The 24,081-nt window shown below is 39.9% G+C and overlaps 1 protein-coding gene across 1 annotated transcript in view; it reads left to right on the top strand.

The window, feature by feature from the left end:
* LOC142494677 (uncharacterized) overlaps nt 1-24,081 on the top strand; it is a 53,621-nt gene that overhangs the window by 26,186 nt on the left and 3,354 nt on the right. The window contains exons 3-4 of the mRNA XM_075599110.1: nt 3,870-3,947; nt 4,313-5,146. Coding sequence (XP_075455225.1) covers nt 3,870-3,947; nt 4,313-5,146 — 912 coding nt within the window. The remainder of the gene's footprint in view (nt 1-3,869; nt 3,948-4,312; nt 5,147-24,081) is intronic.

Here is a 24,081-nt window from a genome sequence, read left to right as displayed (position 1 = left end):
AGGCCTAAGCCATAATTTGTATAACTTTATCTCTTTCAGTTTCACATTGATCCTGCATTCTCTACACTGTATTATTGTACAGGACATAAGGATGAATATTTATGTTTTTGCTGTTTTAGTTTGCACTACAAGTGTTACATCTTTATTAGTCGTTTAATTTTTTATACCTCAAATATTTTTTTGTGTATAGAATGAATAGAATGTACAGAATAGGGCATTAGGTGGCATAATACAGAATTTATCATCTAGAACAATGCAAGAAATCAACAGGAAATTAGCAATCTCTCCCTTTCACAGTTCCTCATTTATTACTGCAGCTACTTTCAACAGTGATTACGGCAAAATAGCTGAGCAAGAATTATTTTAGTAATAGGTCTTAGAGGTAGCAGAACGCAGGATATGGGTGTGTAGCAAGGGTTAAGCAGATTAAAACAGAAATGTTCTCCAGCACTAAAAAAAAAAAAGCAAATATACTGAATGTAGTAAATCAAAAAGATGTTTTCACTTTGTTGTGGGCAAAACAGAAAATAACTGAGAAGGAAGAAGGACGACAACACAGCAGTGTGTTTGCTGGGTGATTGTTTGTTGCTGCCCTGCTGCAATTGCAATCACATATCAACATACAAAAAGGTCCAACTGTAAACCAGTCTTAAAATAAAACATTTATTGAAAAAGAATCGACGTGTAAAACGATACCTTCATCAGGACTTAGGGCCTCATGCAGTAAGCGTCGATTAAGTGAAATCGGCAAGTTTACCGATTAGTCATGTTAATGGCGATTTTTCCTCTCCGTATGCAGTAAGTGCCGAATACATTCAAAATCAACCCGAAAACAAATCCGCCCACTCTCACGATGATTATCCGATCACACACAGGTGTATCGGCGTGCGTGGCGGGGTGCTGATAGGTTGCCCAATCACAAATCTTGCTGAATCAGGCGAAACAAGCATGTATTGGATTGCGCGCCATATTTAAAGGCAACGTGTACTGCTAATCATTCTCTGTGTTGTTGGGAGTGAGAGAGAGAGAGAGAGAGACGCACAGAGCTGGCTGATTGAACATTTGCATATTGACGGAGAGACTTGTTGTGTATTGGGTGAGCTTTGTCCATTGTTGTTTTGTTTACATCTTTGTCTTGTTTTATATGTGGAAGTGTTTCGTGTGATTGGCTGTACATTAGTTGTCTGTTTTTTGTGAGTGCTGGAAGTATGCCCGCAAAGCGTGGGAAGAGTGATGCTGGTGGGAGTGGGAGTGCTACTCGTGCGAGTACGCGTCGGAGTGAACGTACTGTTCAGGGGAGTGATGTTGCTGGTGCACCGAGTGGTGTTGCTGGGAGTGGGAGTGCTGTTGCTGGGAGTGGGAGTGTTGTTGCTGGGAGTGGGAGTGCTGTTGCTGGGAGTGGGAGTGCTGTTGCTGTGAGTGGGAGTGCTGTTGCTATGAGTGGGAGTGTTGTTGCTGGGAGTGGGAGTGCTGTTGCTGGGAGTGGGAGTGCTGTTGCTAGGAATGGGAGTGCTGGTGCTAGGAGTGGGAGTGCTGGTGCTAGGAGTGGGAGTGCTGGTGCTGTGAGTGCTGCTGGTGGCGCAGTTGCTGATGGGGTGGATGGTGGTGGCGTGCTTGCTGGTGGGCAGCTTTTGGAGGCTCTTCCATTGGAAGAAGGAGAGTCCAGTCAGCACCAGCCAAGCTCTGACCCTAAACCTGCTCGGAAGAAACGTGTGGAGAAGCCACGTAATCCTTGCTTCAATGACCAGGAAAATACAGCTCTTGTCACTGGCATTCTGGAGCACTATGACAGTATATATGGACATTTACTAGGTAAGTGTACCTTTACATTTATTATTCAAATACATGTGATCCTAGGTCATCTGAGTTTTGTTCATATGCAAATATGGGTTCAGAATATCTTTCTATGTTAATTAGTCTGGAAACACAGCTTTTTATCATGCCTTACAAGGACAACTAAACACAGGCGGTCAATTTGCCATAACTGCATACAATATGAATGCAACCTTGCTTACATGTATAGGTTTAGTAGTGAATGCTCATGTGCTTCACATATTACACATAAAACAGCATGTTTGCTATCTCTTGGAACAGCTAGCAGTGTAGGAAACTGGTGCTTCTATTATTAATCATTTACCTCATATATTTTATATGTTTTTCAAGGGCGGACAAGTTCAGCAAGCAGAAAAGAAATGTGGGACACAATAGTCATTGGTGTCAATGCGTGTGGGAATCATGTGAGGGACAAGCGGAATTGTCACAAGAGATTTGATGATATTAGGTCCAAATTGAAAAAGAAAATACAACACCAACGCGTGCATGCTACTGGCACTGGAGGTGGGCCGACACCACAACGTCTCATATTAAGTCCATTGGAGGAGCTGCTTCGGGCAAAATTACTTCCCGTCGTCGTGGAAGGCTTACCTGGTGACCGTGATATAGGAATTTACCCCTCACAATTTCCACCAGGTGAGAAATATTACTGTACTAGGCGTGTCGTTGCTTACAGTTATTTTGCATAGGTACACTGCTTTTTATACTGTCTTCACAATATAAGCATACCTGCATCTATATATGTATATGTCTGATTCTGTATATATATATATATCTCAAAATAGACATATATGTTGTAGTCCTACTAAAAGCAGTAACTAATATAGCACGTGCCATTGCGTGCTCATTTACATGTGAATTCCCAAAATGCATTGCTGCAGTGGAAGCAATTGATGGTGGGCGAAGATGGGGAACAACAGGGTAGTACACATGTGTAACACATGTTAATGAGAAATTATTACTAGCTACAGGTACAGAACATAAATATGTATAATATTATTGTGTATTTTATTTATTTTACTCCGACAAACATGACATTACTGCCTATTTTAAGCATGCATCAAATATATTGCATGCAACGGCCTACAAACATCACTTGCACTAACACATCTATAGTTGTTTATGAAAAGGTCCATTTTTGCTTTAAGTCATATACAGACAGCATAATGAGGCACACGTATCATATTTTATGTCATTGTTTTCATAACTTAAAAACTGCACACGACTATTTAGCTCATCTACCATTGTGTTAAAGCAGCTGCAATTAATATCTCATCACAGCATACACTTCAACAGAGGGGGTGGGGTTCAGCACACACACTAATTACAGCCTCATTTTAGGGTAAACTTAGTTCACACCATTTTCACCTGTTTCAAGTAATTGAAAGGTGTGGCTGATTAGGCTTTTTGGGGAAGGGAATACCGTTCTTACAACCTGACTAGCACAACTGAAGTTAATCACACTCATTTGAAAGCTTCACTTTAGCTACTAAATGCCCCAACAACTCATTACTTATCAAACCGTACGTCACACATTAGTTCACTCATATCTATAGTTGAACTACTACTATCAACGACACATTATCACACACTGCATGTGTTGTCTTGTTTAGTCACAGCCACATTCATGTGTGCCACATCTTATATTAATGTACCACACATATCCTCTACCAAAAACAACACTTTTTGCAATATGACCAACTTCATGATAACCATTGTGAATGGTCATCTCATGATAGTTATGTACATTATGATACTGATATCACTACACAACATATGATTTTTATGTACAAATTTTATCTATTTATCCTCACGCATTACTGCAGGAACATAGTATGTTTTATGTTAGGGAACTCAAAAGTTCTAAGTACACAGGCATGTACATTGTTATTACAACTATTTATGTTCACTTTCACACACACATTTTGGGTTAAGGAAATGATGCTGTTAGGTACTCATAAATACAGAACATACAATAACTGTTTGTTCAATATTTACACATGTAAATGTAAAACTTATGTTATTGTTATATATAGTTGCCCCTGAAGGACATGTGTCACCTGAGACTGAACAAGTGTCTTCACCTGGGTCAGCCAGCTCAACACACCTAGAAGGTGAGTGTATCAGTTGGTGGCCATATAATATGTGCTCTTCTATATGTTATGTTGTCATGTTCATTATTTGTTTTGCACATCTTCTTTAAATAGGATTACTTAGTGTCAGTGAAAATGAAGTGTAAGGCAACTTGTATTGTGTTAGTGATGTTAACTATCATGTAGGAGTTGTGAGTTTACAGCAAGTTTTCATTCACTCATATTTCATACTGAGTCCAAACATTATTCTTAAGTCAAGGTAGTTTTTAATGTGAGGTTATAAAACGTATGGAAACATGTTAGTTGTTACTTATGACACAGTACAATTACATAGTAACACAGCAGAGATTAACATGCCATTTAATAATGTGTACATGTATTTGTAGAACATGATGAAGAGGATTTTGATGATGATGATGATGATGATGATGATGATGCCGCCGCCGCCGCCATAGACACACAAATACAAGCAAGTGACCATGAAGAGGTTCCAATTGAAACTGTTTTACCGCCAAAACGTCCAGCAAATACCACATATGATGCAATTGTAGCTTCTGAGGGAAAAATTGTGGAAGCAGAAAATCGTCGCCATTCTGACCTGATGACAGTGCTGGAAAGGATGATTGCACTGCAGGAAGAAACAGTTTCACAATTGGCACATCTCCACAGAGTCTTCATTGAAGTGCCTAAACAGTTGCAAAAAATCAACACCTCATTCGAAGCATTAGTTGTTCAGCAAACACAAGCTAATTACTGGAGAATGACTAATGTACCACAATTCAACACCTCACAGGCAGGATCTGTTCATGCAGGTCAGTTTTCACCACATTCATCTGATATTCATTCACCAGGCCCAAATGTTACCGGTCAAGTAGCAGACATTGCTGTGCAGGTTCCTGATGACATCCTACCGCTGCCATCTGTACAAATTCAGCAGCAGACACCTACAAAGGAGGCGACAAAAACAAAACAAGACACACATGAAACAGACCAACCATCACTTGTGCAGTGTCTACCAACTTGCTCACATGTGTCAGTGGGCACAAGCCCTGTCCGTGAACAGTCACTACCCAAAAGCCCTGTAGGTGAGTCACTGCCCAAAAGCCCTGTAGGTGAATCGCTGCCCAAAAGCCCTGTAGGTGAATCGCTGCCCAAAATCCCTGTAGGTGAATCACTGCCCAAAAGCCCTGTAGGTGAGTCACTGGCCACAAGCCATGTAGGTGAGTCACTGGCCACAAGCCCCGTAGGTGAACAGTCACTACCCAAAAGCCCTGTAGGTGAGTCACTGCCCAAAAGCCCTGTAGGTGAGTCACTGGCCACAAGCCCTGCCCGTGAAGTGCCAGAGGCCACTCAAAGTGGCTCTGTTGTACCTAAAGTTGGTGGCAAAAGAAAAAGGAAAATTCAAGAGACAACAAGCAGGCCTGTTACTCGCTCGCAAAAGGAACAAAAAAAATAAATTTTAAAATTCACAAAATATGTCTTTGGCCTTGTTTTGTTGACTTCAGATTATCTAATTACTATTGTATGTATGCTGAAGACTGTGTTGTTTCCAAACTTTCAAGTATGTTCTTGTCCACGTGAAGTTTTGGAAATGTTAACACTCCTAATTAATGAATAGTGTTATAAATATTGATGTATTAATCGTCTGTTCAGTAATGGTCCACCAGGAGCCAGTTGCTAAGTTTAGAGAAGCTGCCATTGACTTTGCAGCAAAACATTGCATTTGGGTGTGTTAATTGATGTAATCATTGCATGTGCATATTATTTTCATGCAATTATAAAAGCACCTATTTAACTGCAAACATCTTTCTTGTACGTGTACAGCAGGATTTTGTGTTAAATATTACTTACCTTTGGTGGCCATTGTAATGTTGTCCTTTAATCATTTATGTGTTCTTGTTTCAAGAACATCTCTGAATTTATACTAAAATATATGTAGTATGTATTGATATATGCACACACACACAGACACACACTGTGTGTGTGTGTGTGTGTATATATATATAGTACTATCTAAACTGGTATAGATGTATTTACAAAAAACATACACTTCATGCTTCCTTGTGAAAACACACTATTTTAATAATACAGGCCTAATGTTTGACAACTATACTAAGTGCGAGCCTCTAACATTATTGGGTGCAAACAAATGTTTATTACTTAATTCACTCATGTTTATCACCATTTAAATAGGTTTCATACAAGGCCTACTTACTGCCATCAATATGTTGTGTGTACTCCTGCAATATAAAAAAAAAAAAAAAAGATACATTATATATATATATATATATATATATATATATATATATATATATATATACATATATACATATACATATATACACACACACACACACACACACACACACACACACACACACACACACACACACTATACATATAGTACAATATACACTTTATATATATATATATATATATATTTTTATGAGAGAGATATATTTATATATATATAGATACACACGTATTTAAACTCATGCAGACAGGTAGTTAACCAGAATTTCAAATACACACAGAAATGTATGTGGGAAAAAAACATTTCATTTTGCAGGTGTGTGTATTTACTGATATGGCTGTCTAAGCACTATTTTCACACAGTGCTCTTTGTTATTTTTCTAGAAAACTCAATGTTACTGAAATAAGTGTAGGAATGTTTTCACAAACGAGATAAAAAAATGATACATGTTTTTCCCACATTCGCCTATCACTAACCACAAAACTTAAACCAATTAAAAGGACACATCCAATTGGCGTTTGAAATAAAGAGTAAAAGTAGTTACTTTTGTTGACCTTGAAAACGAAACACAGGAATTTGTTAGCCATTGAGCAGAATCATTTTGATGAGCAAAGAAGACAGAACTGCACACATCTTTTGTGCTACTCTGACATGGCTGATGAATTCGTTAACAATATGAATCCCCTCTTAGGTTATAAGTACATGGTTTCAGAAGCAATTTTAAACAGACGCGGACACAAAGCAAGCACACGCCAAATCTATGATTTGATTCGAGCTAAATATCCTTATTACCAAGACCGTAGGCATGCGCGGAATTTTAATTCCTCAATAAGATTCACTTTATCAACTAATGACTTTTTTGAACGTGTGCAGGATAAGCTAGAACACACCTATGGTTTCTGGAAGATTGCAAAGGAAAAGCATTTTACCCTGAAAGAGGGCACATATATTGTTGTGAAAGGCATATTTATTCCTAATGCCAATAGCAATGGATCCGCTACTACTGTTCCGTGTGAATCGATACCTGCTGCAATATCTGCACCCTCCATTCCTGAAACCCACATTGTACAACAACAAAAGTACTATGATTATGTACCAAGCCTTTCAGCTGAAAATGCATTGGAATGGGAACCAGAAGAAATGAACCTACCTCCCGACCAATTGTTTGAAGAAAGCAGTGGCGATTCCTATGAGCGCTTCATGGAGGAGATGTGTGTCATACTGGATTCAGCGGGTGGGTCAAGCGTGGATGAAAATGCCTTGCATTTCTGGAGCGACCAGTTGCAGCCAGACGAACAGTTAATTCTAGAAGAATGGTAAATATAACAACCGTTATGCGTTGACTGTGCGTTAAAATGTTTTTTTTTTTTTTTTTTTTTTAACCACCATTTTCCCTTTCAATGCGTGGATACAGCGTAACATTGCAGACTGCATAACATGTAGCGATCACAAAGAAATTGTTGCCGAATACAATATAGTATAACCTGAAAGAGTAGTACACATTGCTGACGGAATAAATATACGTACTTTCCTATCCCTTTAACCATATTAGCAACATTTTAACATAACTCTAACACATACCTGTTTTGTTATCATGCAACATTTAAAAGCGGGTCCACCACGTATGACGTGGGACCCTTGTCATGGCCCAAGGCGTCCTTAAAAAGGATTACGGATGTAAGTCCCGCCCCCAAGCGACGTGCGCGCCTCAAAGCCTATTGGCTGTCATGTTTTGTTATAGTAACGGTAACTGCAGTGTGTCATGTGTGCGGCTCAGTGTTTGTAGGCGTCAACTGGGCGTTAGCTGAATGTTAATTGAGTGGGAGGAGTGTTAGCGTGCGTTTCACGCTGGTTTAACATGACGTCACACGTATTGCATTTGCGCATTGTGTTATCGGCCGTCCTTTCTGTCCAAACACGTCTGTTTAAAAAGAATACAGATGTACTCGTTTAGAACGAATGTAGTTTCGTATTCATTGTATTTGAAATAAAGATTTTATGTTTAATGGTATTTTCAAGATGTATTGAACGCACAACGTACGCTTTGTTTTGCGCATGCGCTAACAGTTAGTGCAGCCAAGCGTGAAGTGCGTGCGCACACTAAGCTGTGCGCGCACATTTTTCAGTATACAGGCAACGTTCACATCATATACATAGTTATGCCTGCTACAAATTTAAAGAAACATTACATACTGATGTACACTTGTACTTCTAACATATAAGTGAGTGACGTGTGTATGTACACAATCATATACACTGGCGACACACTTTATTCGAGCTCGGCTAGTCCCACGAATTCGGGTATACCCGGGTGTATTGAGGTTTGTGACTGTTTTCTGCCCGAGTGCATTGAGGTATTTTCCAGGCAGGGATTGAAGCATTTTATTCCCGCTGGCTGCAATACTGCACAGTATATATATATATACTGCATTACAATTCATGAATTTATGCCATCTGGTAGACACGCGAAGCATTGCAGCCTATTAAATCCTAATCATTATCATTTAACAGATCAGCCGCCCGTCAGCCAGGCATGAACCCAGGCTGGGAAGGCAAACGCAACGGGGCTTGTCAGAGGTGAGGAGCGGCGCATTCCAGGTATCTGCCAGGTACATACTGGGTATTTGCTCGAATAAAGTGTGTCGGTGCAGTAGAGCTGTGTAATGCGTTGTCACGGATACATATATAGTAAGGTGCCATATTTGACCATCATGTGTTTGCTGTATTTCAGAGATGTCGGGGAAGATACAATCGGATCAATGTATGATTTCAGAAGAGTCTACCTTTATATGAGATGATTGTGAGGAGGAGCCACCGACTACTATACTACATATGGAACTAATTTTATATTGCTTGCAGCGCTTATTAACAAACAATTAAAAATGTGATACCCTTATGCCTATATTGCATAAGCACTTAATTAACATAATGATGTTGCAAAATAGTGCCTCATGAATTTTTATTGAGTGTTCTTTAATGACTACTATCATTTTATGGCATGGTGTGTTTTATATATAACAACCATTCCCACTCTGCTAACACATTTGTGAATTCTATTGTGTAATGGAACGTATGACTGTCGAAACTATGTAACAATAAGAATAATAATAATAATAATAATTATAATATGAGCATGTTCATGTATAGCGCTGCTAGTTGTACACAGCGCTTTACAGACACATTTTTCAGGCTGAGGTCCCTGGCCCGTGGAACTTACAATTTATTTTTTGCCGCCTGAGGCACAGGGAGATAAAGTGACTTGCCCAAGGTCACAAGGAGCCGACACCGGGAATTGAACCAGACTCCCCTGCTTCAAAATCTCAGTGCCAGTGTGTGTCTTTACTCACTGAGCCACTCCTTCTCCCAATGTAAAGGACACTTACAACCAACTAGCCATTTATTGTTAAAAATCTCTTGTTACATGGGTATGTTGATAAAATGGTTTGGGACTGTAGCAAATAATGTTATTGGCCAGATGTTGTGGTCCCCTACAATGCATGATGTTCTGATTATGACATCAACATCATGTAATGAAGTACGTTTCTGTGTATATTTCATTAACCTAACTAACTATAGTTTACTGTGTTTATTAAACGTTCTAAAAATACATAGTATAGTCAATATGATGATATAAGCTACCATAATAAAGCTGGTGTTATCATTTGTCGGTGTTATACATGGATCCTACACAAATTGATACAGACACAAACAGTTGTGTTACAAAGTGTGTCTATGCTAATGTGCACGTGATTGACGTTACAATTGTGACAATACTTGATAATTATCATCATGATAATGATGAAGTGACGTGATTTATATTGCAAAAATATTACCAACATTGTCATATTGGTAAATTATAAATGCTAAATGACAGTAACATTAGTGACAAATTTGTCTTCTCTGTTAACAGTTTAACACTTGGTACATGTAGGACACATCCACACACGTGTGACTTATACATACACGTCACAAATTTAAATTAATGTTGACTATTAATTCCTAGCATTACAAAACACCAACATTGCTAAATATAAGATGTAGTACGCATTGTTGTGATTGCAGGCATTCATGCATGGAGTTTTATGATCAGTCAATTTCATCCGTGATGAATGATCTCCCGTAAGTAAAGAAATAACTACAGTTATCCCCTTGTCTCCAAACACCTCTATATTACATTAATGGAATTAATAAGGAAACATACATAAAATGTGATGAAATGGGAGTAATCATTTTCTAATACAATGCACATGAAAGCTCAAGAGTAGCTAAATGCATATACATGATACAGAAAGTACATATATGTAACATTTGTGTTTAAACCAATATGTTGGGTTTTGACTTCAAATAATTATAGGAAGATTGATGTAGGCACATCTTATGAGAGATGTCAGCAAATATACATACCATGATCAGTCATACTGGAGATATACCTATAATGCAAAGGAACAATATATAAATTGCAAACATTGACATGCCATCTTCAGTACCGTAAACAACACAGCAAAGTGTGTATTTGGTGTTAAATGTGCAACACCATGTATATTTCATGACATTCAAAATGTAAATCAGGCTGGTGTACACATCATATGGATGTACATGTTACACTGCACCAATAACATTGTATGTAAGCATACTAGAAGCATGAATGAGTATGGGCATAATATGTGTATTGTGTTAGCATAAGGAACAACACAATGCTAAAATATTAGTGCTTTGTTACCCCAGTTGTATTCACATACACACAACTAAAGTACAATTGAAGAGGGATTATATAACCTGTGCAACAATAACATACCGGTGCCACATCCCTTTGTGCACACAGCAGAGAGAAGAAAGGTGTGCAACCCATATTCATCTGTGTCCTACCAGAAGGGTATATAAAAAAACATTATTGTTAAGATAACATAATGTAAGTATAAAAGTAGAACTTGGCACATATATGTTTTTACTTACAAGAAAAAAATGAATTGATGAGATTCTGGCGTGTCTGGCCACCACTGGCTGTTTGTTCATTTTCAGCAGCTACATGGGTGGGATGCTCGTCTACCACAGGCTCAGCTAGGTCTGACTGTACATTGTGCCTCAGTGCAACATTGTGCAAAATGCAACAGGCAAGGATAATATCAGACACTTTTTGAGGCTTGTATAGAAGAGCCCCACCAGTTCTGTCCAGACACCTAAATCTGGTCTTGAGTAGGCCAAATGTCCTCTCTATAACAGATCTTGTAGATATATGGGCTGCATTGTACCTGTCCTCTGCTTCAGTTTGAGGGTTTAGCACCTGAGTCAAGAGCCACGGCCTAATTCCGTATCCTGAGTCACCTATAATGAATGGAGCACACATAAGCTGACATTAGTGATCAAATTGTACAATGCCAACATTCCTAAATAAAAATGTGTTTTGTGTTATAACATGTAAATGTGTACTCACCCAGCAGCCAACCATGTTCAAAATGTCCCTCTTCGAACGCATGGAAGACTGAAGAGTTCCTCAGGATGGAGGAATCGTGACTGGAACCAGGGAATTTGGGTACCACATGCATTATCCTCATCGTCGCATCACATACCACCTGTACATTGAGTGAATGGTAGTGCTTACGATTGCGGTACACATGCTCACTCTGACTAGGTGCAATCAAAGCAACATGTGTGCAATCGATTGCACCCAGCACACATGGTATCCCTGCTATATTATAAAAGCCAGTCCTGACTTCCAGCCACTCTGTCGCCTCTGTAGGAAAATGAATATAATTCCTAGCGCGTCTATTGAGTGCATAGAGAAACTGGGTCAAGGCCCGCGAGAATGTAGATTGCGAGACCCCGCCCACTATGCCCACAGTTGTCTGGTATGACGCGGAAGCAAGATAATGTAATGAGCACAGCATTTTAACAAGCCCAGGGACTGCACGATCTCTGGCTGTGAAAAAATCTAAATCTCCCCTCTCCTGATAAAGAGCTAAGATTGCTGCTGAACTCAAACGATAGCGACTTTCAATCTCCTCCTCACTCATCCCATCTAACAGGGTTCTCTCCCTGTACAGACGCGGACGAGGCACAACTTGTCTCCTCTGTCTTCTCCTCTGATCTCCTGTCCCTCTACCTGTCCCTCGGCCTGTCCCTGTCGTATCCGCGTGACTGTCCCTGTCACTGTCCCTCGGTGTGTCCCTCCCTTGCCCTATATGATTCTCTTCATCATCAAGCATGTCATAGAAAAGAATGTTCCTCCGTCTCCTAAACAATCTCAACATTTTGAAATGAGTAGCTGTGAATGAGCAGGTAATGGGCGTCCTTTAAATAGGTATGTGATGATGTCAGGTGACTTAGTAAAATGCAAGGTGTTACATTAACATAATAAAGTACTTCTGTGGCAAGCTGTGTGCAGTTCTTGTTATAAGTATTTGTTGTGTGTATTCTGCAGGGAATGATGATATTTGCCAATGATGTGACGTGAAGCTTTGTAGAAACATTGCTTGCAAATAAATAGTTGCATGTGCAATGCATGTAAAACTTCTGAACGCAACAGTCAGTCATGTAATTAGACAAAAAGGCTGAGATTGACGTGGGAAAAGTTTTGTGTAACATGTGTAATTAGCCATGTTATTGTGACATGTTGACAACAATGAATAGTCGTGTGCATATGCATGCATTTCTGTAAGGAGGATAGTTGCTAGAGAATGAGTTTACAAGGTATCCCAATGATGAATTACTGTACATGTGTGTATAAGTTAGGTTGAAGTGCTTGTAATGCAACGGTTACAATGTAAACATGCAATGTGATTGATCGTCCAATAAGTGACGTCATGAAAATAGGGAGGACCAAACGTAGATGTAAACATGAGAATTTAGATGTACATGTACGTTTAAAGATGCGTGAAACATTACAAGCATTGTGTAATGTAAAGGAACATGAATATACTGTGTATGTGTGACATGTGTGACATGTGTAACATCATGTAAATAATTGTCGCTCAGTTCAATAAAATGTGTGATATGATGTGAGGTTCTCCTTTAAGAGTTGAGTATAGTATTTTCCCTTGCCACATCATCACATGATGAGTAATGTGACCCGCAAATGCTGAAAACATGTAAAAGTATAATGTTATGCAAATAATACACGTCAGCTGTGACACAATGCAGGGAATGCCCCCACACTGTAATGCAAATGACGTTTGTATTGTGAGCAATGAAAAGTAAACAGTACTATACTGTTATACGTCCCCGCTCCATTGACTCCATTGATTTACAGAAGTTTTTTTTTTCTAAGTGCCGTTGCGGCAGCCTTAGCGATCGTTCTCCCGTCCAAACTGCCAACTTTAGTTGGCGGGAGAAATTGGCCATAACATCTCAATTTCGTAGTGCCGATCAGGCCCGATAAGCTGTTTTTTTTTGTTGAATCCAGCCGATTTAAAAAAGTGGCGATCAGTGGCGAAAACAGGCTTATCGGCAGGCGAATGGCCATAACAAAATAATCGGCTCCGAAACCTGGCGAAATCAAGCCTTATCGGCGCTTACTGAATCTCAAACCCAATTTTGCCTATAAAATGGCGATAATTCCCTTATCAACGCTTACTGCATGAGGCCCTTAATCTCACAAGATCAGTGCAAATATGTATAGGACTCCCTAAACCCAAAACACCTGCCTAAACACCCAAGCCCCACCCTCAAGGTACATATATTATGTCACAGCAAAGCTCACTGCAATGAATCTCAGAAAACCTTCACAAAATAATGCATAACATAAATTGTAGCATAAACGTTTAAACAAAACAGCAAGATAAAAAATGCACAACATCTTTTATTCTGCATACTATATAACTCATAATAAGTACAAAACTGCATATTATTAACATAATGACAAAAGAACAGGACCGGTTAAGGCAAGCCATACTGATAACTCAATAAATGTTTTATACTAACTGAAACAGTGTGTTCAAATACTAGCAACATTTCTCCTGCATGACTGTAAGGCCGAGTCCATAGACGGACAGGCCGTGCTGAGGCGTGCGGACGCTCCGCGCTGAGCCCCTGCATCCTCAATGAGGATGCCTTGAGAGGGGGCTCACGCGAGCGTCCGCAGGCGTGCTGACGAGGTGGCGGTTTCAGCCGAGCGCCAAGCTGTTTTTCAGCGTGCTGTCGGCTGAAAACCTCCAATCACAGCAGCGTCAACGTCACGGCGCCGTGACGTCGGCACCGTGACATTGACGTCAGTGCGTCGCGGGCGATTGGCCCAGCAACATCACTGCCCCGCCTCCAACCACCTCCCCCCCGGCTCCCTTCGCGCACGCTGGCTCGCCTGCAAGCCCGTGCAATCACGCTGACTGAAGCAGGCGAGCCTCAGTGTTACCGCGCCTCCGCTCTCCCCACCCCTCTATGGCCCGGGCCTAAGAGAAGAGTGCAGAGGTACAACCAGGGAGACATGTTTCGGGAAAGTAACCCATGACTTTTATTCAGCCCGTAGCTTCAAACAATACATCATTAAGGAAGCACACAAATAAACAACCAGCCTATCCCTTTGTAAGAGCTAACTCACTTCCTAGTCCCTATCTGCAGGGTTGGCAGGATAGGCCTCTTGCCAACCTCTGACCCCAAAGCCCAACGTGGTGCCTGTAAGCAGGGGGCTCAGTCTCCAGGTCTAGAATGGTGTCCGTATGAGGTCCACCCTCTGGTGGGTCCCAGGATGCGCTGTGTCCTGGAATAGAGGGTCTGGTTCCCTGGAATCTCTTCTGACAACACAGTCCCTCTGTGTTCAAGAGCCCAATGCGACTCGTGCAGCACACATTTAAAGCTACTCCAGCTGCAATTAACCATCTCCCTGCTGGACTCATCAGCTAAAGACAGGCTCTACGTGTGCTGCCTTTTTAAACTGGGTAAAAGCCCTGTCATAAGGACCTTACATTAAAGTTTGTAGTACAAAGTAAAAATGCAATGAACCTGTCAGTATATACCCTTTCCTACACACTCATATGAGATCTTTGCTGTCAAGCAATGATTTGTGTGATCTAAACTAAAGCTCAACCCTATTAACCCCTGCACAGCTGAAGCATATATACAAAAGTTATATTGAGACTGTTTTCTCTTTATATTGAATTATCCATTACGGTTTCATAAGCACATCAGAATAAACGAAATAAAACTTACTAAACCACTTTACAGAAGGAAACAGAACTATAAACATGGACTCTAAAAAAAGATTTTCTCAGAAAAAACACTCAACATTGTTGCAGTCTTTGTGTGTAGGGAATGGGACATTGTGCATCTCTGTGTCACATGTGCAATGCAATAAGCCAAGGACAACCCTAAACTAGCACAATAAATTAATATAGATTTTAGTTTGCCAGCAGCGCAAAAAAGCAACCTAGTACAGAGCAGTAAACAACAATTCCAGGATAGCATTGCAAACAGTGTCAAGGGGTATTTCCCCTGTCTAAAAGGCTTCCAAAATAAAGCCTGTCTTCAGCTGATGAGTCCAGCAGGGAGTTGGCTAATTTCAGCAGGAGTTAATTGACCAGTATCCACCTGGCTCATCAAGCCTGCTTACAAGCCTGCTGCACAAACGGCATGGCATCTCTAGCACAGGGAGAGTCTGTGCTGCTAGAGAAATCCCAGGGGAAGATATACTCTCTGTTTCAAGGAACACTGGTCCCTGGAACCCCCCAGAGAGAACCCCTACAGACACCACTACAGACCCTGGAGTGACGTGGAGAGCACCCTATCTACAGATATCTCTCTTTGTACTTGTGTCAAAAGGTTGTAAGAAGGCCTTCCTGCCCTCAGATAGGGACTGCCGAATGTTAGTCAGTGCACTACAGGGGGTTAGACCTAGTTATTAGTTTCTGCTCTAATTTTGTTTCCATTTAAAGCTGCTAGTTAATAAAGCCTACGTTTATTTTTCCTAAAACGTCTCCGGTGTTTTACCCTCTGCGCACATCTCCTATTGGGTAACTACTTAACGCAATAGCAACTGCTCGTATGCTACCACAACACTAGAGATGGGTGAATTTTTTTGGCGGATTTGGATCCGCCTCAGATTTTTTGGTCCACCGATTTCCATGGATTAATCTTAAAAAGGGCGAACCGCATTTTTTTTTTCTATCACCGACAATCCACATGGGGGTAATAATCTGTGGTTGGATTGTTAAAAATCTGCACTCAGATTGAATCCGTGTGTGGATTTTTAACAATCCAGAAATGGATTCTGGAATCCACGGATCGGATTCTTAAAAATCTGGCTGGATTGTATCCAGTTACAGTTTGGGATTAATCCGCACGGATTGAAACTGGAATGATCCGTCAACAGATTTTACACTGCGGGATGGATTTTAGAAATTTCGGGAAATGGATTATGACAGTTCCGTCCATCCCTCCACATCACTACTCTGCGATGTCCCCATAAATGGTACGAATCACTGAAAGCATATGCGATGTCTGTCTAAAGGCAAACATTCATGCTAATTAAAGTTCTCAATGCTGAGTCAACCCCAAAATTACATATAAAAGTGGCAGATATATCACTTCCTGGGCTCCAAAAAAACAATTATTATTAAGGGTGTTCATACCGTACCATTAGGCACCAGCGTGCCCAGCCTATGTATCCAATAGGCTTCGCTCTGCAATAATAAGCAACCTCTATAGCAACCACACCATAGAAGTTGTACCTGCCTTAAGGGAACATACGGATTGGTTCTCTATAATAAAATGTGCCTCTAGCATAAATAAATATGCCTAGCATAATTTAAATGACCTAGTTATTTTACCCACAGAAACTTTACTACAATGGCATATTAAAAGATATATGTAATAGTTATTCAAGCAGTTGACATGATGGCTGATTTTAACTTGTCACCCGCATAAGGGGGACAAAAAAATGTTCCCAAGAACATTGCATGGCACACACCACAGTTTCTGCATTGATAACATCCCACCTTATCAGAAAAGGGATTGATTCCAGCCTTAAACGTACCACACCGATCTGCACAATCAAGTACATACCTCAAATTCTGGTTTCTTTTGTAAACCATCATACAGCTGCGGCTGACTTTATCCTAATGCTGCCGTATCGGCGCAACTCTGATAACCGCGGGCAGATGCAGTATTTTTTTTTCCCGGAATATGTTCCGGTTTTGTAGCGCTCGTAATATTGAATGCATGAACGTGAATGCGGCATGAACGCGGTGAAGTGCAGTGAAGTGCGTGGCATTCGGAAAAAATCCCCGAAAAAATTCGGAGATGTTGGAGAATAAAAGGGGCCGCGGCTGAAGGTCCTGCTGCTATGTTCCTAGTGATCTCATTATCTTTTTGCAATATATGCCCATTTTTATTGTCATTTCTTGCTACAGTATACTCATCAAAATATTAGAAAATTTCTGAAGAAAGGGAATCCTATCCTATACTCATAGCTCCTGTGTTTTTCTGTTCTAGCAGCCTGAAGTACTCTAGCATCTTTGTGGTATATCACCAACTCATAAATCTGTTGGTCCTCACCATAATCTGATTTTCTCTATCCAGGTGATCGCTACAAATATGGATCTCTATAAGATATTGTGAAATGGGCAACACTTCTGGAAAATCTTGATGGGGGAAACTATCAGCCTTTAATGCTGTGTTGTGACCTGTTGATTTCTTGTATAAAACTTATACAAACATTATCCTCTACCCTCTACCTTACTAATAGTTACATCCAAGAAATCAATAATCTCTGGATTAAATACAATTTTCTCATCAATTTTGTTTATACAAGAAACAAATCCCCATAACTCCTATTGATCTCTGTGTGACAGAGCTTCCCTTAGCGGTCTCCTGGACTTGCAAAAATACTGTGTTTCAAATCTGAAATTATTTTTCTCCAAAAACGTATGAAAGCCGAGATAGCAGATATTAAGAAGGCAGGTTACCGCTATGATGGTTGGTCAATCATACTGCTTTAACCTAGCAACATTAGTAATATTAGTGCTTAGTGAGGAAATATTCGTTGTAACTAAAACATGTCGTTGTTTAATTTATCGAATGTCCGTAATTTCTCTATAAAATGGGAGGTATGACGTAAATTGAAAGGAAGCTTAACCACAATGAGTTGCATAAAAACATCTATGAATTGAGCAATTGATTGAAGTAAAGATTTAGTAGCAGATATAATTTGTCTGAATGGTGGGATAGAACTACTTTTATGGGCCTTGGTTAGCTCATAAATAATGGGCCTTCTAGGATGTTTTGCCCTCAGATATTCTACTACCTCTGCTGACAGCAAGTGTTCGATAACCTCTGTGCAATCTGTTCATCAAAGATCGTCATGTATTTCACAGATGGATCATTTGCTAATAGTTGATAATAATCGGTCATTCAATAATAACTGAATCCCATCTCTATACAGTACATGGCATAATCAAGTATTACTAGTGCACCCCAATAATCAACAGGTTTTGTACTTATTATGAGTTATATGTAGGATAAAATGTTTCATTAATTTTTTATAATTTTTTGCTGTATAAGGTTTTGTTTACATTTTGTTACAATTTGTGTTATACATTGTTTTATGACGGTTCATAGCAGTGAGCTTTGCTATGATGTCATACCGTATATGCGCCTTGGAGGCGGGAGTATTTAGGCAGGTGTTTTGTGTTTAGGGAGTCTGTAACTGGGGATTTGTCCCTGTTCAAAAAGGTGCCTCTAATCCAGCAGTGTGGTGGTTAACTGCTGGTAGTCAATTAACCAACACCACCTGGCTGATTAGAGGTTGGTTAGAAAATCCTGCCTTTGAGACAGGAAGAGAGATTCCTTACTCCACAACTGGGCTGACCAAGGAAACAGACAGAGCAGAGGTTCCTGAGTCTCACAGATGAGACTGACAGAGGGATCACAGATGTCTGGAGCTCACAAGACTTCTACACCAGAATGCTGAGATAACCTGAGGAAAAGGCATCAACCCCGGAAAGAGAGAAGCCTTCCCCCTACGACTATGAGACAGATAAGACTTTTCTTATAAGACTGATTATCTATGTCTGTCTATATATATATAAATGTCGCTATGATTTGGGCTGGTGAATCGCTGGACTATAAGTGTAAATATACTCCAACGTGGAGCAGATTTTGTTTGTGGATTTTCACATGTTTGCTGTGTTTAAAGCAACAGGCGCAATAAAGCCTTATTTAATTTCACCTTAAAACCAGACTCCATTGCGTACCTCTGCACACATCACTTACACAGGCTTATGCAGAGAGGATAGAGAATGGAAATAGCGCCATCTTTTGGCGAAAATACGCAGGCGAAAAGCTTGTCCTGGCGACAACATTGCGGGCCAATTCAAATTCGCCAGACGTGGCGAGAAGCGTGATTTCGCCAATGCTGAAACACGCACGATTCCAGTAGCTCCAATGCGCATGTACGCGCCAATCGGAGCTACTAAATGGCGCGTTCAGGGGAAATTTTGCCCGCCAACAAAAGTTGGCTGTATTGTGGGCAAATACAGCGCGCCACTAAATGGCGAGTTTCACGCCAAGTGAAACTCACCTAATTCGCATTTTCATGCGCTACCGGAGTACCCTGCATAGGAAAAAATTAATTGCCAATCCTGTGGCGGATTTAACCCTTTCCTGTAAGTACCTCTCTGCATAAGCCCCACAGAGTCCTATAAATGTTTATACTAGTCTTTTGAGTTTAAGTGCTGATGAAGGTATATGTTTATACCGCCACGTTGATTTTTCAATACATTTTTAATTTTATTTTAAGACTGGTGTGCAGTTTGACCCTTTTTTGTTTTTTGGCAAAACAGAAAAACAAGCAAAATAATCACAGCAAAAGATGACAAAAGATGTACACATATACTGTATATCACACTTATCCAGATGGCTGAAAATACGCTATACAGTTACAATTATGTGATGCAGTATCAGGGGATAAAGCATCCATGTCTTTGAAGCATGTTGCAGAGTAGGCATATTGTGGAAGTCGTCTCACTTTTTGCAGGCCCTCAATCAGCCCTTTTTCAAGCTGTTTCGGGCTGATTCGACATATTCTTAATTCACTTTTGATTCACTACATTTAGTGTATTTGCTTTCTTTGAGTGCTGGAGAACATTTATATTTGTATCTGTTGAATAGGGGTATTTTTATTGTACCATTATATAAACCCTAAGGGTTAAGCAGAGTTAGGCTCAGCTGAGGCTTGGCAGCCTTGACAGACTTTTAAAGAAGTAGTGCTGACTTTGTTTGGGAAACTGCTTCAATCTGGAGTTGCTGGGCATAGTTCTGTTTCATTGACGCCATATCATGCAATCCCATTACTTTGTTGTACTGTAGCTCTATTATATATCACTGGTGAGAGAAGCCAGACTGTATTAATAAAGTATAGAACGTATTCTCTGTAGGCAGCGCTTCTCACAAGCTTAACAGAGACAGATTCCTGGCGTGGGCATGCAGTGCTGTACGCTGCTGCTGCTAGTGTCTCCAAGGTAATCTCAGAGTCTCAGGGTTTCCTCTATTCCAATCTCCATAAAGAGGTTTAAAATAGCACGCAGTACCATGCAGAGCATATTTTCTATCCTCACTGGTAGGTACACATTACCATATATTGTTGGAAAGCTGCATGTAACCAATTTCTCTGTGACTGAAATTATGCAACTGTGTTTTCCTTTGTTTCGACATAAATCTTGATTATGTTTATATACAGTATGCTTCAATATATATCACAATAGTAGAGCAGAATAATACACAAGCTAAGATTTTGCTGTGTCATATGGATAAGCTATGGGTCACCAGGGACAATGAGTGAAAAACAAGTATATTATAAAGTGAGATAAGATTGCTGGTTTTTGTTGATTTTATAAGTTCTCCAGTTTGGCTTTAATTCTTCTATTAACGAGGTTGGAGAAAACATCCTCTGGGTAGAGATGGCTAAGGACAAGGCCTTCAACTCTTTTTCAGTTGTGTGACATTCTGCAATGGATTTAATGGAAGAAAGATGCAGGGGATGGAGGTCTAACACTTATTTCAGTGTCTGAATGTGAGTAATGCCACCGTTAGCTACAGTATGAGCTAACTAACGTAACGTTAAATCCCTGGGTTAACTATAACAGAGCTCTGTGGACGCAAGGGCTCATTACGGCTGAAAACTACACTTAATGCATCGTTACTGAGCTTTAAAGATCTCCGTTAGCACCTATTGAAACGTTAACTGAAGTTAACGTCTCGTTAAATCATTAACGGAGCTCTGTGGACCTGCCCCTTTATGAGTAGAGCAAGAGAGAAGATTGTGCTATTGTAAACTTTCTCAGGCCGTGTTATGCACACTGGAGTCAGACTATATGTACAGTATTGTGTTGTGTAAGTATATTTACCATATTATAGACAAACTACTTCACTACAATGCTGCAGTATGTGTTTTCTTCAAACGTTTAGCAAGAGTACAGTATCTCCAAGTAACTCTAAAATCTTGGGATGCAAACCGGTCTGTTTTTTTTTTTATATCATCACCTATCAATCCAGAACGGTCAATGGCACAGTAGTCTACAAAGCTTATGAAAGCCAAATATTGACATTGTTGTACATATACATATAGTACTAATAGCGAATCAAGAAAATGTGTGGACGGGGTTAAAATGTATGTTGTTTACTCCAAATGCTTATAAGTCCCTTTAGAAGAGCATAACAATGGATTGGTGTCTGGTAAGAAAAGTCTTCAAAAGGAGTATGTGGAAAGAAGCCAAGGTTGAGGCTTGTGTAGTCCCCTATGGTGGTTTCTGTCATTACCCCCCCAGGCTGGGAAAAGCTCTCTCTCATATTAAATTATTTGCAATTTTTTTGAAACACAGCAAGACAAATCAAAATGAATATAAGATCATTCCTTGGAACTACACAAACACACTCATAGATATATACAATCATATATCTACATAACCGTATGTAATAGGTAACATGCTTTTTCCATTACTTTATGTTATTGGATATTTGTTGACTTTTTTTTCTACTGAGTGTGGTGGTATTTGAATAAATACTGTATATAGAATCTTGTGCCTGAAAATAATAAACATTTAGAATTATATTAGTTCTGTCTTTGTCTTATGTGTATACATGGATTACTGTAGCAGTTAGAAATAAACATTTAGAAATATATTAGTTCTGTCTTTGTCTTATGTGTATACGTGGATTTCTGTAGCAGTGTCTATCAAGATTACTGTTTTAATCTACAGTACAAGTTAAATTACCACCCCACTGTACTGTCTGGTGTAAACTGAATTGGATACATAGGTGCATAGGTGTGTGTGCTATATATGTTGGTATTAAGTGCTCTGAGCATGTCTTAGGAGTGTGAAGAGGATACAACAAAAGACAGGGGTGCCCAATGCCCCGTCCAATTGACAAAACATATATGGTAAATAGTATAGAGTTTAAATACTTCAATAATAATAATAATAACTTGGTTATTTAGTTTAACCCTTTGGCCAAAGCGTCGTAAGCCTGCATACAAAACGTCAAGGTATAACCAAAAATGCAGGTCCTACACTACACTGTGAACCCTTCCTTTTACCTCTGTATGAGGGGAAAGAACCATAGTAAGTCCTGTTCTTGCAGCAGAGTGAAAGACCTCCCAAGTTAAAAAGGCGAGGAGGAGTGAGCTCTGGGGGGAGAAATTGATTAACACACATTCCCAGCTAGCTCAAACTTCTACTGAGTGTGAAGAGGAATCAGGGCAAAGGCCACATGCATTCAGTTACCCAAGTTCTTAGTTTGTAACCTGTCCAGAGCAAGGTCTCTGTCTGAAAATATTTCCATTTATATGTATTGTATTGTATGTCTTTATTTATATAGCGCCATTAATGTACATAGCGCTTCACAGTAGTAATACATGGAGTACTCAAATAAATAACAGATAATATACAGATACAATACAGATCATGGGAATAAGCGCTTTCGACATAAAAGTAACATTAAGGAAGAGGAGTCCCTGCCCCGAGGAGCTTACAGTCTAATTGGTAGGTAGGGAGAACGTACAGAGACAGTAGGAGGGAGTTCTGGTAAGTGTGTCTGCAGGGGGCCAAGCTTTATGTATCATGTGTTCAGAATATCCACAGTGCAGAAATTGTATTGATCTTGAATTTACTATATTCTATACTTTATCCTCCTGATCAAAGGTTTGTCTTTTAGCAATTATGGGAACATTATGGGCCTGATTTAGAGTGTAGGTGTACTTATAACAATAATAGTGGTGTTACACTGCTAGCACTGTGTTAAAGCTATTTCTGGAGTAAGGAGCCAATTTAGATTTAGTTGCCACAGAGTCTTCAATAGCTGGTTTTAAAATATGACAATGACGTCTTGGAATAGCACCATTGGCTATGTGTAATATTTACATCTGTCACAATCATATGTGATGGGTGCAGCCAGCGTATTTAGCAACCAAATTGGTGCTGATAAGTGTAACAGTGTTTCCCCCACTCTCTGGGAGATGCTGCCATTACATGGTATATGGTGGTGCATACCTGCATGCTCCCAGTAGATCTGAGTCTTCGTCGGTGTTGTTGGGGAGAACAGGACAGGTTTCTGGGGTACATCACTGATCTTTATCTCTGCTGGTACAGTGTCTCCATCTGCTGCAGGCTCCATGGATGTGGAGACAATCCCTGCAGGAGAACTTACTTCCACTCCCCCAGGTACATCTCACACCAAGGCAGGAGTATAATTGAAAACAGGATCACTTCATTCTTTCTGTTGCTTAAAGGATACACTGGTACTGAGGGAATTTGATGAATGTTTAAATTCTAGAGAGCAATGCCCTCAATAACTAATGCCCATAATGCCTACTCAAAAAATACAGGTTGGTAAATGCTCTCAAAACAGCTACTCTGCCCTGACATTGTCTAGTAACACAAAAATGCAGCACTGCCAGTAGTTTGGTCATTGGAGAGATAG

This window comes from Ascaphus truei, chromosome 5, assembly GCF_040206685.1.
Source record: "Ascaphus truei isolate aAscTru1 chromosome 5, aAscTru1.hap1, whole genome shotgun sequence".
In the NCBI taxonomy this organism is placed as follows: domain Eukaryota; kingdom Metazoa; phylum Chordata; class Amphibia; order Anura; family Ascaphidae; genus Ascaphus; species Ascaphus truei.
This window is presented reverse-complemented; position numbering and strand designations above follow the sequence as displayed.